A 12,932-nucleotide genomic window follows, 5' to 3' on the forward strand; every position below is an offset into this window, starting at 1 on the left:
ACCAGTTACAGTGAGGGAAGACTGGCTCTAAATTTCCTCTTTGCTTCTACTTCAAACAGCACAGTTTGGATGTTGTATATATCTGTGAGTGTTTACTATGTGACGGAATGAAGAAATAGATGCTTTCAAGAAGTCTTACTCTTCTGCTTGCATTTTACTTTTGTTTACTTCTGCTATCTTTATGACCTGATTTCACTTTAATATGGTGTTTCATGCACAAGGGGTTGTTCAAAATCAAAGACAGCAGTTCCTGAAATTCAGTAGTCTCATCAAATGTAGTGGGTTTCTAAAACCTATTTTCTTTCTGAAAAATGGTTTTAGTACAGGTTTCTGAAACAGCTGCTTATTGAATAGTCCCAGTAGGGTATGTAAATGTTGTTTCTCTTACTGCAAAAGTGAAATGTCCTTATTTAATTGAGCAACTTTTTAAGTGCAAGTGCCTTTCTCTGTTCAGAACTCACAATTCAACTGTAGGTGGTGAATATCTTAAATTCATAAACTTTTTAAGGTCATAGGTTTTAAGGTCAAAATGTCTCATCTGAAATTCCCTACATAGAATAGGAGAATTAAAGTTCCTAGGCATTCTTGTTTCAAACCAATGCTGCCTAGACAGGTGAGAAAAAGTTTAAATACACTTAATGCATTATGTAGGAAAGCATTTCAAAGAAAATTCTCAGGTAGCAAGGACTAACCTTTCAATCTCAAGGTTGCCGTGGAAAGAGGATGTTCTCAGAGGTTAGTCTTTTTGAGTCAAGGATTTTTCAGTCTCACAGGCTTAGTTTTTTATTCAGATGTTTAAGCGATACGGGTGTAGCTGAAAAGAAAATTGAATGTCTGGGGGAAAAATACATTAAAATAAATAGGGCACAGGAGCTATGCTGTTCAGGTTTATATTCCACGTGAATTATTTTAGGTGCTGTTTTATTAAATAATGCGGAATAAGCCTGCAAGAAAAGTATGCAGACCTTGAAGGAATGCTGTCATATGCATTTAATGCACTTTCTTATGACCAAAATTTTACTCTATAAAAAGAATATAACCAGAAATGCTCCCCAGGACTGGGTTGAATTTAGACATTACCTAGAAACATTAGCAGCCCATTTAAGGAGGACTTAATGTCAATGACTGGAGTCACATATTAGATAACTCACATCCCAAATTAGCCTTTATTCACACTACCTTAGTTATGCAAACTGGAATTAGATTAAGTCAAGTCTCATAAAATCTGTAAAGCTTTACAATCAAAAGAAATTTGTTTCAGCCTTCCCTCAGCTGTGTAGTATATTGTTGCTTCTATTTTGCTTTCTAAAAGTGTGCCCTATCAAACTTTTATTTCGGTGTCTGTGGGATAAGAACAGGCAGAGCTGGTGTAATTTATTTGAAGAGTTTTGTATATTTTGCCTGCAGTTATATATAATTTTTGTGTACTTGATCTGTGTGTTATGAATTAGTTATGTCTAGTGCACTGGGACTATTCATAGAAATTTGCATGCCTTCCTAGAGCTTAAAGATCCAGATGAAGGACTTTGAAGCAACTGCTGAGCCTCTGCAGGAGTGGCTGACCACAACTGAGAAGATAGTACAAGGAAGTAGCAGTCGGCTCCATGATCTTCCTTCCAAGAGGAGAGAACAACAAAAGCTGCAGGTGACTTATAAGGGCTCTTAACAGAGCCAGACCTTCCCGTTCCATCCTCTTGGCCTCATTGGTTACTTACAAAAGCTAAATCATTCTAGCATCCTGACCTCTAAATAAGATGGGAACTGTTTTTGAGGTTTGCTGTTGATGATCCTGTTCCATCAAGTTTTCCATCTCCACATTTCTTCTGACATGCTGCTCCATTGCTGTAACTGTGTGCCTGTCTCAGCAAACTTGCCATATGTCACTTCTATTTTTCATGGCACCTTCATGCTTCACCATCTCCTGCTTTCTTGCACCCACTCTTATTATTACTGTGCTTGTGCTTTACAGTCTGTCCTTGAGGAAATAAGCTGCCACGAGCATCAGCTCAACAGGCTAAAAGAGAAAGCTCAGCAGCTGTGGGAAGAACAAGCTGTCAGCAAAAGCTTTATGCGCAGAGTGTCTCAGTTGTCTTCTCAGTATCTTACTCTAAGCAATCTGACAAAGGTAATGCATCCAATGTATGTTCTTCTAAGCAACTCCTGTGATGTATGTGGGGAAAAATGAAGACTGAAATGTGAAACACTGCAATTGTCTTGCTTGCCTGCTCTGTGATATGTCTGAGCTATTCTGTCTTTCACATTGACTTATAGGAGTGAAGAGTAGGGACTGTCAACAAAATGTAACTGTGATTTTTTATTATTATTATTTTAAAGTGTACTGATTAAGAAGTAAATCCCTCCTGATTATTCAATAATCAGACTTGATTTTGATTCTTTCAAGCACTGAAGACAGTTTTGTAATAAGCAGCATCTGAAAGAGGTATTTTTCAAAAATTAGCAGAGGTGGAGTTTTTTTCTAGAAAATACAGGATGCAGACAAGTTGTTATTTTGTTTTATCCTATAATGATGATTATTGGCATTGTAACTATTTTCAGCTAAAAGTAATAGATTGGTCTTCTAAAAAAAATTTACCTCTTAAGCTGTTTTTGAATGTTCAAGGGGAGGCATAGGCCAAATTTTAAACCATCAGCACAAGAACTGAGAGTTTAACATAACTCTCTTTTTTGCAGCTTCACACACTTCACCTCTTAATAGTTCTACCATCTCTCTAGCGGAGACAGATAAGAAAACCTCCATATTAAGACTTTTATTCTTCTCAAAGTTCATGTCATGAAGAAGGCTTGATATAGGCTTATAGTTGCTACAGTAACTAGAATGATTAAGGATATAGAAAATATGTTTTTGAATAGCAATTCAAATCAGAAAGCATTTGTGTTTAAGGGATTGCTACTTTGGCAATTCCTACTTTTTCTGTAGAAGTAACAATTATAAAGCATATCTTTGACTTATTGAAAATGATTGTATGCATGGCCATAATAAATTTTCATGTCTGCAAAATGAGAAAGTGAAAAATGAATGAATTGCTGACACAGGCTTATGTGAGCAGAACTTGTAGGAGAGGTCAGGATGAGCAGGTGTCGTCTAAGGTGCAGGATACATATGGTCCAGCCTATTAGAGAAACCCTGAACCTTTTGGATAGCCAAGGATCTTGAGGAAGATCCCTCTCAGTAATTTCCAAGGCCTGTTAAATTGACTCGACTTTAGTTCTCTGTCACAGTGGAAAAAACACACACTGCCTTGTGTTCTTGTTCACCTCAAAGCCTTTTAGCAATGTAACTACAGCATTTGTTTTTGATTTGTATGAGTGTCAGTGATTTTTCAGAAGAATTGTTTTACCAATGAGAGTCGTTGAGGAAAACAGGTCTTTACCAAATATCAACAAAGCAAAATTGCAGCAATGGTGTAGCTTCTCAGGCTTAAATCTGTTGTTGCACTGGCTGATTTCACAAGTTAGCTTCCACTGCAACACTGACATGGAGCTTAGATGTAGTTTACCAGATGTTTAAGAAAAAGTGAAACCAGAAAACTGCAGCTTTAGATTTAGAAAATAAAAAAGTACATTTCTGAGATTTTAATTTGTATTTTATGTTTGGACAATTCATTTGTGTGTGAATGCAAAATCCATTCCATGCTTAAGTGTACTTGTAATTATCAGTGTATGAAGCAAACTTCTCTGTATGATTGATGAGACTCATTGTAAAGTACATGAGTTGGTATGGGGAGTATCCTTTAAATAGCTCTTGGTGCTAATTGCTGTATGAATTGCAGGAGAAAGTTTCCAGAATGGACAGGATTGTGGCAGAGCACCAGCAGTTCTCACAGAGTGTCAAGGACCTCCAGGACTGGGTAGCTGATGCAGTTCACATGCTGGATTCCTACTCTCATCCTACTGCAGACAAGAGTGTTCTGGACAGCCGGATGTTAAAACTAGAGGTATGGAAGCATGAGTCCAAAACTTGCTCTTTTTTGATCTATATGAAGAATACAAATATAGGATACTTAGTTGTTGCATATTAGTCTATTAACTGTTGTTCAGATGCTGATTTTCAGTTTATTCAAAAGTAACTCCTTTTGTAGCAGAAAGAGCTTGTTAATAGAACTTTTCTCTAAGAGGTAGATAAGGACCTTAATGACATGGACAACTGCATATGTGAAAATTCTTGAAGTACTCAAAAGATGTTGTGTGGCTGATGAAGGTTAAATGGAAGAAGTAGGGTAGTCACTTCTGTTAGCTTAGTGTATTTCAATATACCTAGATCTTACTGGTGATACAGTTGATCCAGCAAATCTTTTCCTAGAATTATTTGCTTTTAAAATGGTGACAACAGTTAAGAAAATAGCATCTGCTGATAACAGATTCTATTTAGGGCATTATTTAGAAGACAATATTTTCATTTTATTGATGTCTTGGATTCTGAGCCAAAGATCTTCAAAATTATAAGGCTAGGTCAAAAAGCAAAAGATTGTAGCATAATACTAAAATTATGTTTTGGCTTTTGTTTATTGAATCTTTTGGGTTCATGCTTTCAGGCTTTTCATGACTACATAGTGTTAAAAACTGAGTTTGCAACTGCACAACTCCAGGAGCTGAAGTCCCCAGGCTGACATTGATGACAGATTTTATTTGTTGATACTGTCATGTTGCAAATATATCCTGGAGTGGTAGAACTGTATTTCAGCCCTGTAGAAGAGCTTTGCATTACATCTTGTTGTCTGTATGAATGAATCCTCCTGTTTTCCATCTAAGTGATGTTTTCTTTGGAATGTCAGCCTTTTCACTGGACAATACCTTTTCTGATATACTCTAAGTACCTGCACAGATTCCACAAAAATTTTCCTGTTGACTAAGGGGTTTTTTTAATAGCCTGAACCTACCCATTGAAAGTCACTTCCTTTCATGAAGCCCAGCTGTGAACCCCACTGTCCATCTTCCAATTCACTACAAGCTGCTGCATATGATCAGGTTATGTTCCATTAAAGCTAGTTAGAATATTCATGGCCAGGTAATGATAAAAATAAAATATATCTACTCACTTCTTAGGGCCTGCTAGCAGTGAAACAAGAAAAAGAAGTCCAAATGAAAATTGTTCTGGCAAGAGGAGAATCTGTTCTGCAAAATACTTCTCTGGAGGGAGTACCAGTGATTGAAGGCCAATTGCAAAATCTGAAGGACAGCTGGGCTTCTCTTCTGTCTGCTTGTATCCAGTGTAAGAGGTAAAAAGGGAGTGAGGTCAAGAATGATGCTTAGTAACAAAGCACTGTCAAAGCTTTTGAAAAGTAATTTTATTACTTCAGGAGTCAAATTCATGTAAAATGATTGCACATGCCAAACAATCTTAGAAGTTGTGATAGATTCATTTGAAGTAGAAGGAGGGGAGGAAACTCCAAGTGATCTAAGCTTTATTAACACTTATTGTCAATGTACTCATAAAATTGGATTCCATCATCTTGAATATTTTACTTTGTATTGCACTTGATGCTTTGAAACCTTCTCAGAAATGAGATTTTTTTCGTGGACGTTAATGGTTGCTCTGTCAAGATCCTGCCTGCTTTTCCACTTGCTACCATTCCAAAGAACATACTGTGAATTACAGCATCTAACAGTGCTGCTCCTAGTGATAGAATAAAGAAATATAAAGGAAAAAATGGAGATTTCTCTGGTGGAGCATCAGTAGTTGCAAATATTTCAAGTTAAAGAAACAAGGGTAATTAAACATTAGAATGCATCAACTTTTTGATGTAGGTAAAGGGGCAGAAAATTTCTGATTCTGGGTCTTATGCTTTCAGTTGCAATTCATTTACTAAACCTAGAATGTGTCAGCTACATAAATTACAGATCTACTTAATATTCCAGGTTTGGAAAACTTAATTTCTCTTTGTTAGTCAAACAGTACTGCTAGTTAAAACCTGTAGGATTTTAATTGCGTATCTTGTGATGTATCTCTCTCATAAAAATATTCTAGAATATATGTATATGACTATATCTCACTGCTCAAATAGCACGGAACTTTCACTATCACAAAAAATATGTATTTTTAAATTACAGTCAACTTGAAGGAGCTCTCTCCAAATGGACGAGTTACCAGGAAGATGTTAATCAGTTTTCCAGATGGATGGACAAAGTAGAAACAAGTATGAATGCTTCTGAAAGGCAATATGCTGAACTGAGGGAAAAAACAGCTGCCCTCAGCAAAGCAAAGGTGTGTTTGATTTACAACAAACCATCAACAAGTGCATAACACCTTAGAGGCAAAAAAAACAAACTGTCTAACTGCAAGATTAATCCGTGGTCTTGTTTTCATGGTGCCCTTTATATGTTCTCTTTCTGTTTTGTAGCTACTCAATGAAGAGGTGTTGAGTCATAACAGCCTGTTGGAGACTATTGAAGTGAAAGGAAAGGGCATGGCTGAGCACTACATTGCTCAGCTTGAGCTGCAAGACCTTCAGGAGAGGTATAAGTTCCTCAAAGAAAGAACAAAGGTAGAGTTTTTCTTCATAGCACTACTTGTTTAGCTGGCAACAAGGAAAAGATATTTTCATTGATCATTTATTTTACAGTTAAATGAGGATTAAGAGTTTGAGGACAGCTGTAACTTATTGTAACAGAAACCTACTAGGGTGATTAATAAATCTGTCTTCCTGTACTGAGCTTCAGATCTTTCAGAAGGGTTTTAAAAATCAGGAGAACAGTCTGAGGAACTCCATGTCAAAAGGCTCATTGACTTCAGCACAGATATAATTTTACCCAGTGTGACTGAAATGTTGAAAAAATCTTCAGACTTGTGATTTGCATAAGTGTATGGTTTCAATAAATTTTATCAGTCAGTTGTGTGATTCACAAATGGTTGGCAGCTACAGAGATTTTATGAATGAGCATGAACCTTATTAGCAAGTAAACTGACACAAGTGTAATAGGTACTACATTTCCTGATAAATATTGATTTTGTATATCTGGAAAAAATTAGGACATAGATTAGGATCAGGATGGGGTTTAAGGTAAGATATAAGGTAAAAAAGAAATAATAAAAGACCCGGTGATAGAGATAAATCTAGGCAATTACCTCCAGTTAACCCAAGTTCTTCTGTGATAATTAAATAATGACTAACATATGGTCAGACAGCCAACTTTGCTTCAGGATAGCAATGTAGTAAAATTGAATTTTGTTGTCTCAGTGATGCCTTTGTCATGAAGAATGACAAAATTCAAAATTCAGCCAAAATTCAGTTTTTCAAACACATAAGTGATTCAGTCTTTTGTGGACCTCTCTTCCACAACTGCAAAAAATGCCATGCTCAACATTATTCTTTTGAGCTTGAGTGAATAAAATTGCTCAGATTTGCCAGAGAGAAAGATAAGTCCTGGGAAGTGCTGGTAAATATACTATTCCATGGAGATGCCCTAGTCATTACCTTTTTCTCCTACACAAAGCTATACAAGCGACCTGTATTTGCTCAGTTAGAGTAACAGCATGGGAATGAGAAGAAATGGATGGTGGCTCACAGAGGCAAGAGTTCTGTACATATTACCTCACGTAGCAAGAAGCATTACTTCTTTCTCCAGATGACTGGGCTTCTCTGTTCCCAGCTGTTGTGATAGTGTTAAGTATTAATAGTGCAATCAGCCCTGAGAAAGAAATTAAAAACTCAAAGCAAATAGCTGGAAAGTTAAGAATGTTCAAATATTTTACTGATCCTCTGGCCAGGCTGGAAACGTGATAAGATTCCCCAAGGACTTATGGCCCACGTCTGAGCAGACCAAGAGCTGTAATTTCGTAAGCCCCTGTTGAGAGGCAAGAAAACTTGTCTCTCTTTCCCCCTTCCCACTTCTGGGCATGGACAAGCCTTGCAAAAGATGTGATAGGACTCCTGTTTTCCTCCTTTCTCCTGCCAGACAGACCTGTTAGAAATAGAAGGTAAAGCAGATAGTAGATTCATAGGTGTATTTAAGTGTTTGTCTTTTTATGAACCTGCTGCTCTCAAATGAAGCCTGTCTTGTCTCCATCAAAACCTGGTTCCCCATTCCCATCATTTCTTAGAGGATGGGAATTACATGTAGTATATTTTTCTTGCACTTAATAAGACTAATCTTGTGCCAATATATGACACCCTTCCTTCTGTACTCCAGGTATGGTAATATTTTAGTGCTGAGTCTTGCTCACCCACATACACAGAAGACTTGTAGTCTGTTTCTTACTGTGCTCTGTAGGGACTGCAAATATCTTCAAACCTAAGATAGTGGATACTCCTAACTCCATTTGCAAAAAAAAAAAAGTCATGTAAAATAAAAAAATGCAATTTCTAAGCTCATATGCTTATTAATCACTTCAGCAAAGTTAATTTAAATTGTGGTAAAAACCAAGGAAGTTTTTTTGTTATTAACCACTAAGGTGTTATTTAAAAGTAATCCCAGATCAAAATTCTAAATCTCAGAAGTTACAAACTTATCTTCTGGGATAAGTATTTTTACCTCTACATGCCTCCCTCTTTCCCTGTAATCAATTAAGTAATCTTCAGAATTCAAGTACTCTTGAATTCCTGGAAAGTTCAGCATCAGATACAAACCTTTTCCCTTGATGGATGGCTGGTTTATGTTCTCTTGGTTTGACAATACATTATACATATATATACACACAATACACATATAAATATGTATACATATTTGTAAATATTTTCACATGCAGGAGGCTGTAACAAAAGCTGAAGGACTGCTTACTTTACACCAAGAGTACCAAAGAAATCTGAAGGCCTTTGAAGTATGGCTGGAGAAGGAGCAGGAAAAACTTGACTGTTTATCACATCTTGATGGTGATGCCCAGGAACAGGAAGCAACACTCCGAGATTTACAGGTATGTGATGTGACACCCTCAGGGGAAAAAAAAAATTTAAAAATCAATTCTGTGATGGTATAGTAACAGAATAATATTTATTGCCAGACAAAAATTGTCTTGAGACCAACTTGAAATTGCAATATGTATGAACATTTTGTTGCTCCAAAGGTAAAGGTAGTGGAAATATTGTTGCTCATTTCTGGAAAAAAGGTGTCAGGCCTTGAATGAGATCTCCAGTTGTACTAATCCTTTCTTGAAAGTATTGCATTTGTGTTAGATGTTGGTCTATCTCTTCTTTTTCCTGTGTGTTTCATAAAATATGAAGAGTGTTTTTCACTGGTGTTCTATCTTTTATTGCTCACAGTGCAGGTGCACCTACTTTCAGGCAGTTCCAGGCATGCAAGCTGGCTCCTATAGTGACACGGGAAAACTTCCACTGACTCACTTCAGTGAAAGTGAACAGTGAACCCATAGTGCTTCAGTAATTCCCCAGTTATTATCTTAAGCTGACATAAAATGCTTTAATACCTGTTGTTGAAGGAGCACAAAGTCTGTACTTGAGATATGAAATGTTTATTACCTTATTCAGGATACTGAGAGGGGCTTTGTATGATCAGGGACTCTGCATATATTTTTGCTCATTATAGTTACTCTACAAAACCCATTTTGAAAATCTGGATATGTATCTCAAGTGAAATCTGAGATGAAACACAACTGTGTTTTGTAAAGGTAATTTCCTTGTTATGTTTTCTAATCAGATTGAATCACTTTGTACTTTCTGCTAACAAGCATGAAAATGCCATATATGTCCAGGAGAGGGTATCAAAAATTAGTTTGGAGTGTTGTCTCAAACATATGTAACAATAAATTGGTTGGGTTTTTTTTGGAAGATTGAAGCCTCGGTTTTTAAAGAGATTCAACTTTAGAACCAGTCTTACAGTCTGCTTGCCACATCTGGAAAGTTTTGAATTTATGCTGTGGGGAATGGATTCCATTCATCCCATGCTGGCTCATGCAGCCAATGTTTCAGAGCTGATGAACTTGTCAGGAGAAGAAAGAATTTAATGCATGCTTTGTCAATCATTTTCTGCAGTTCAATTGTCAGTAATAGTGATACTTGGTGTGCTTTGTAAGTGAGCATGCTGTGTTATTAGAGGAAAGACTCTCTCTAATATATGTTTAACCATAGATAACTAAAGAGAATGCCCAGCTGTCTTCAGAGGAACCAAGGGGGTTTTTGCCATGTGTGAATGAAAGCTGTCAATGTAGGTATGTAACTAACTCTGCCTTTACAGGAGCTACAGGTCCACTGTGCAGAGGGACAGGCATTATTGAATGCTGCTGTCCATGCCAGAGAGGAGGTGATTCCCTGGGGAATTCCCCAGATAGAAGACAGAGCCCTGGAATCCTTACGGCAGGATTGGCAAGTTTATCAGCACAGGCTTTCTGAAGCAAGAGGCCAATTAAATGCCACTGTGAGCAAACTGAGGTTAATGGAGAAAAAGTTTCAGAAGGTTAATGACTGGTTAACAAACCTGGAGGAGAAAGTTGTTATCAGGACTGGAAGGAGGTCTGGTAGAGCAACAAAAGAAATGCAGCTTCAACAAATGAAGGTAAAGAATATCGTTAAGGCATTTCTTAAACAAAATAATGTGTGTGGTTTCCTTGTCAATTCCTGATGGCACTGTGAAAATGTGAGCAAGCTTTTCAATTTATTCTGAGTTGTTGACTAAAATTATGGTTCCAAGAGACTTTTGTGCCTTCTAGATTCAGGTTCCTCCCCTTTTACTGGTGGAGGTATGGCTATAACAATGTTGAAATCTTGCAGGGAGATCTGTAATTCATATGCTCTACAGTGTGTGAAGATGTAACTGAGTACAAAGATAGGCAGTGGAATGGAAAAGAATTAATATGGTAACAAGAGTAAAATGTGACCAACTGTGTTATGAAGTCTCCACTGTGATGATGTAGTAATTCTCCTTTAGTCACTGGAATGAAAAGACGTGGTTCTGAATAAACACAGGAAGCAGATCTGAAGCCAGGTTACACTTAACAGTCATCTTCAAAACTTCACGTGAAATCCATAGAAAGACCAGATTGTATTTCTACTATTATTATCAAGGGGGAAAAAAATTTGCAAGTATTGTATCTGTAATGAAGTGCAGTCCATATGGGATGAAAATCATTCCAGCATATTTGCTACAATAACTTTCATCAGATTCTGGTTTATTTTCCAGTTGTAAGTGAATGTTTACAACCGTGTATTTGTTTTCCTTTTCAATAATTCCTGACTTAGCTGCAATCAAATACCTGATAATTTAAGATGTTTGAATCAGTCATATAAGTTTGATAATTTCTTTCTCATAGAAGTGGCATGAAGACATTACAGTATACAAAGATGATGTAGAGGAGGTTGGAGTATTGGCTCAGCAAATACTAGAGGAAAATCTCACTGCAAGTAGAATGGGAAGTCAGGCTACACAGCTTACATCTCGCTACCAAACTCTTCTTCTTCATGTCTTGGTAAGTAATGAAAACTAATTGTAATATTATAAATTTCCAGTTAAGAAGCAAAAATGGGCTTTTGTAATTAGACTTTATCAGAGTCTATTCATTGCTGTAGACTCAATAGCACAACATTCACATATATATTCATATATATATATATATACATATAGGTTTCATTGGATTAAATGTATTACAGAAACATAATCAGGATAATGAAGCAGAATGCCTTGTCACTATCTTTTTTGATAGTTTCAGGGGACAAATTTAGAATAATGTATGCTTGAATGCTAACTGACCTACAGAGAAATGTTTTCAGGCTGCCACTGATACACATTAGTATGTGGAAAATTTGATTTGGTAAGGTGAAGTCTTGAGGTTAATTTAAGTAGTAATTGCCTCATAGTACTGTAATGGAAAGTCACAATTCAAAGTTCAAAATGTAAGTACATTTTCAGTGTTTAGTATTAGTTCAGTTTTAACATTGGTGATTGACATATGTGCACCCTGACAAGAGACCTGTAATAATTATTCACTACTTATGAAATAACTCAAAGCCTATATGTTTTATCTTTGTATAATAGATTTTATTAATAAATAGCAATTTGTTGTTATCTTAAACCAATACCAATGATAAACATCTGAGTGGTCCTTGTTTCTACCCCTTACCCTCTGTATTTGTTTGAAGGAGCAAGTAAAGTTTCTGGAAGAAGAAATACGCTGCATGGAGGAGTCAGAATTGTCTTTTAGTGCTTACACAAATTGGTATGGAGCCACTAACAAAAACTTCAAGAATGTGATCACCAAATTTGACGTGGTTGATAAAACAGTAATGGAGAAAAAAGTGCAGAAACTAGAGGTACAGCTTTCTTAAATGCAATTTTTGTTTCTGTTCACAAACAAGAGGCTGTCTTTTAACATACATCTTAACAGCTGGTCAAAATTCTGGCTTTACCTTCCCAGAGGAGGTAAGACCACACAGTACAAAACTTTGTTATCACATCTTATTAGATCATAGTTTGGCTATTGAAGTTACAAGTAGTCCTAAATAATATGGCAAATAATCCTAAATAATATAGTCCTAAATACTAGTTCTATCCTTCCATAAGGCATGCTTCTATCTGTTTTATGTTAGGTTAAAACTTAAAATAAATTCCTATATCCCCAATTCCCTGCAAGTATACTTTCTTTGTGTATTTTCTATGCCCTGTGGCAAGAAGTGCTTCCTATTTCTCTTCATTGAAACACTCATATTTCGTCCTGAAAGTTGTAGATGAGCTTTTCATATGTCCCGCAGCTTAAGCAGCTTAAATGTAATATGCTAAGGGAAAGCTTTCATCTGTTCCAGAATTTGGAGCAGAGATCCTCTCCTGAGAGCCCTCAGCTCTAAGTTCACAAGCCCAGTGCAGGGCAGAAGTATTTGCTTTATCTCCTTCCTTCTAGCTTGACACATCTTAACTCCAGGCAATTTTGTACTGAAAAGTCCACTCATCTTCCCTAGCAATTCTTTCTGTGTCTGTAGCAAAGTTTAAAAAAGGCAAGTTTTCATACATTTTCTGTTAATCAAGGTTTCCTT

General features: G+C 36.5%; 1 protein-coding gene across 1 annotated transcript in view; it reads left to right on the plus strand.

Annotated features, from left to right (window-relative positions):
* SYNE1 (spectrin repeat containing nuclear envelope protein 1) overlaps positions 1 to 12,932 on the plus strand; it is a 288,727-nt gene that overhangs the window by 147,850 nt on the left and 127,945 nt on the right. The window contains exons 59-68 of the mRNA XM_030946688.1: positions 1,502 to 1,645; positions 1,970 to 2,125; positions 3,792 to 3,956; positions 5,065 to 5,237; positions 6,070 to 6,223; positions 6,360 to 6,503; positions 8,705 to 8,869; positions 10,147 to 10,464; positions 11,219 to 11,374; positions 12,045 to 12,215. Coding sequence (XP_030802548.1) covers positions 1,502 to 1,645; positions 1,970 to 2,125; positions 3,792 to 3,956; positions 5,065 to 5,237; positions 6,070 to 6,223; positions 6,360 to 6,503; positions 8,705 to 8,869; positions 10,147 to 10,464; positions 11,219 to 11,374; positions 12,045 to 12,215 — 1,746 coding nt within the window. The remainder of the gene's footprint in view (positions 1 to 1,501; positions 1,646 to 1,969; positions 2,126 to 3,791; positions 3,957 to 5,064; positions 5,238 to 6,069; positions 6,224 to 6,359; positions 6,504 to 8,704; positions 8,870 to 10,146; positions 10,465 to 11,218; positions 11,375 to 12,044; positions 12,216 to 12,932) is intronic.

This window comes from Camarhynchus parvulus, chromosome 3 (assembly GCF_901933205.1).
Source record: "Camarhynchus parvulus chromosome 3, STF_HiC, whole genome shotgun sequence".
Taxonomy (NCBI): Eukaryota; Metazoa; Chordata; class Aves; order Passeriformes; family Thraupidae; genus Camarhynchus; species Camarhynchus parvulus.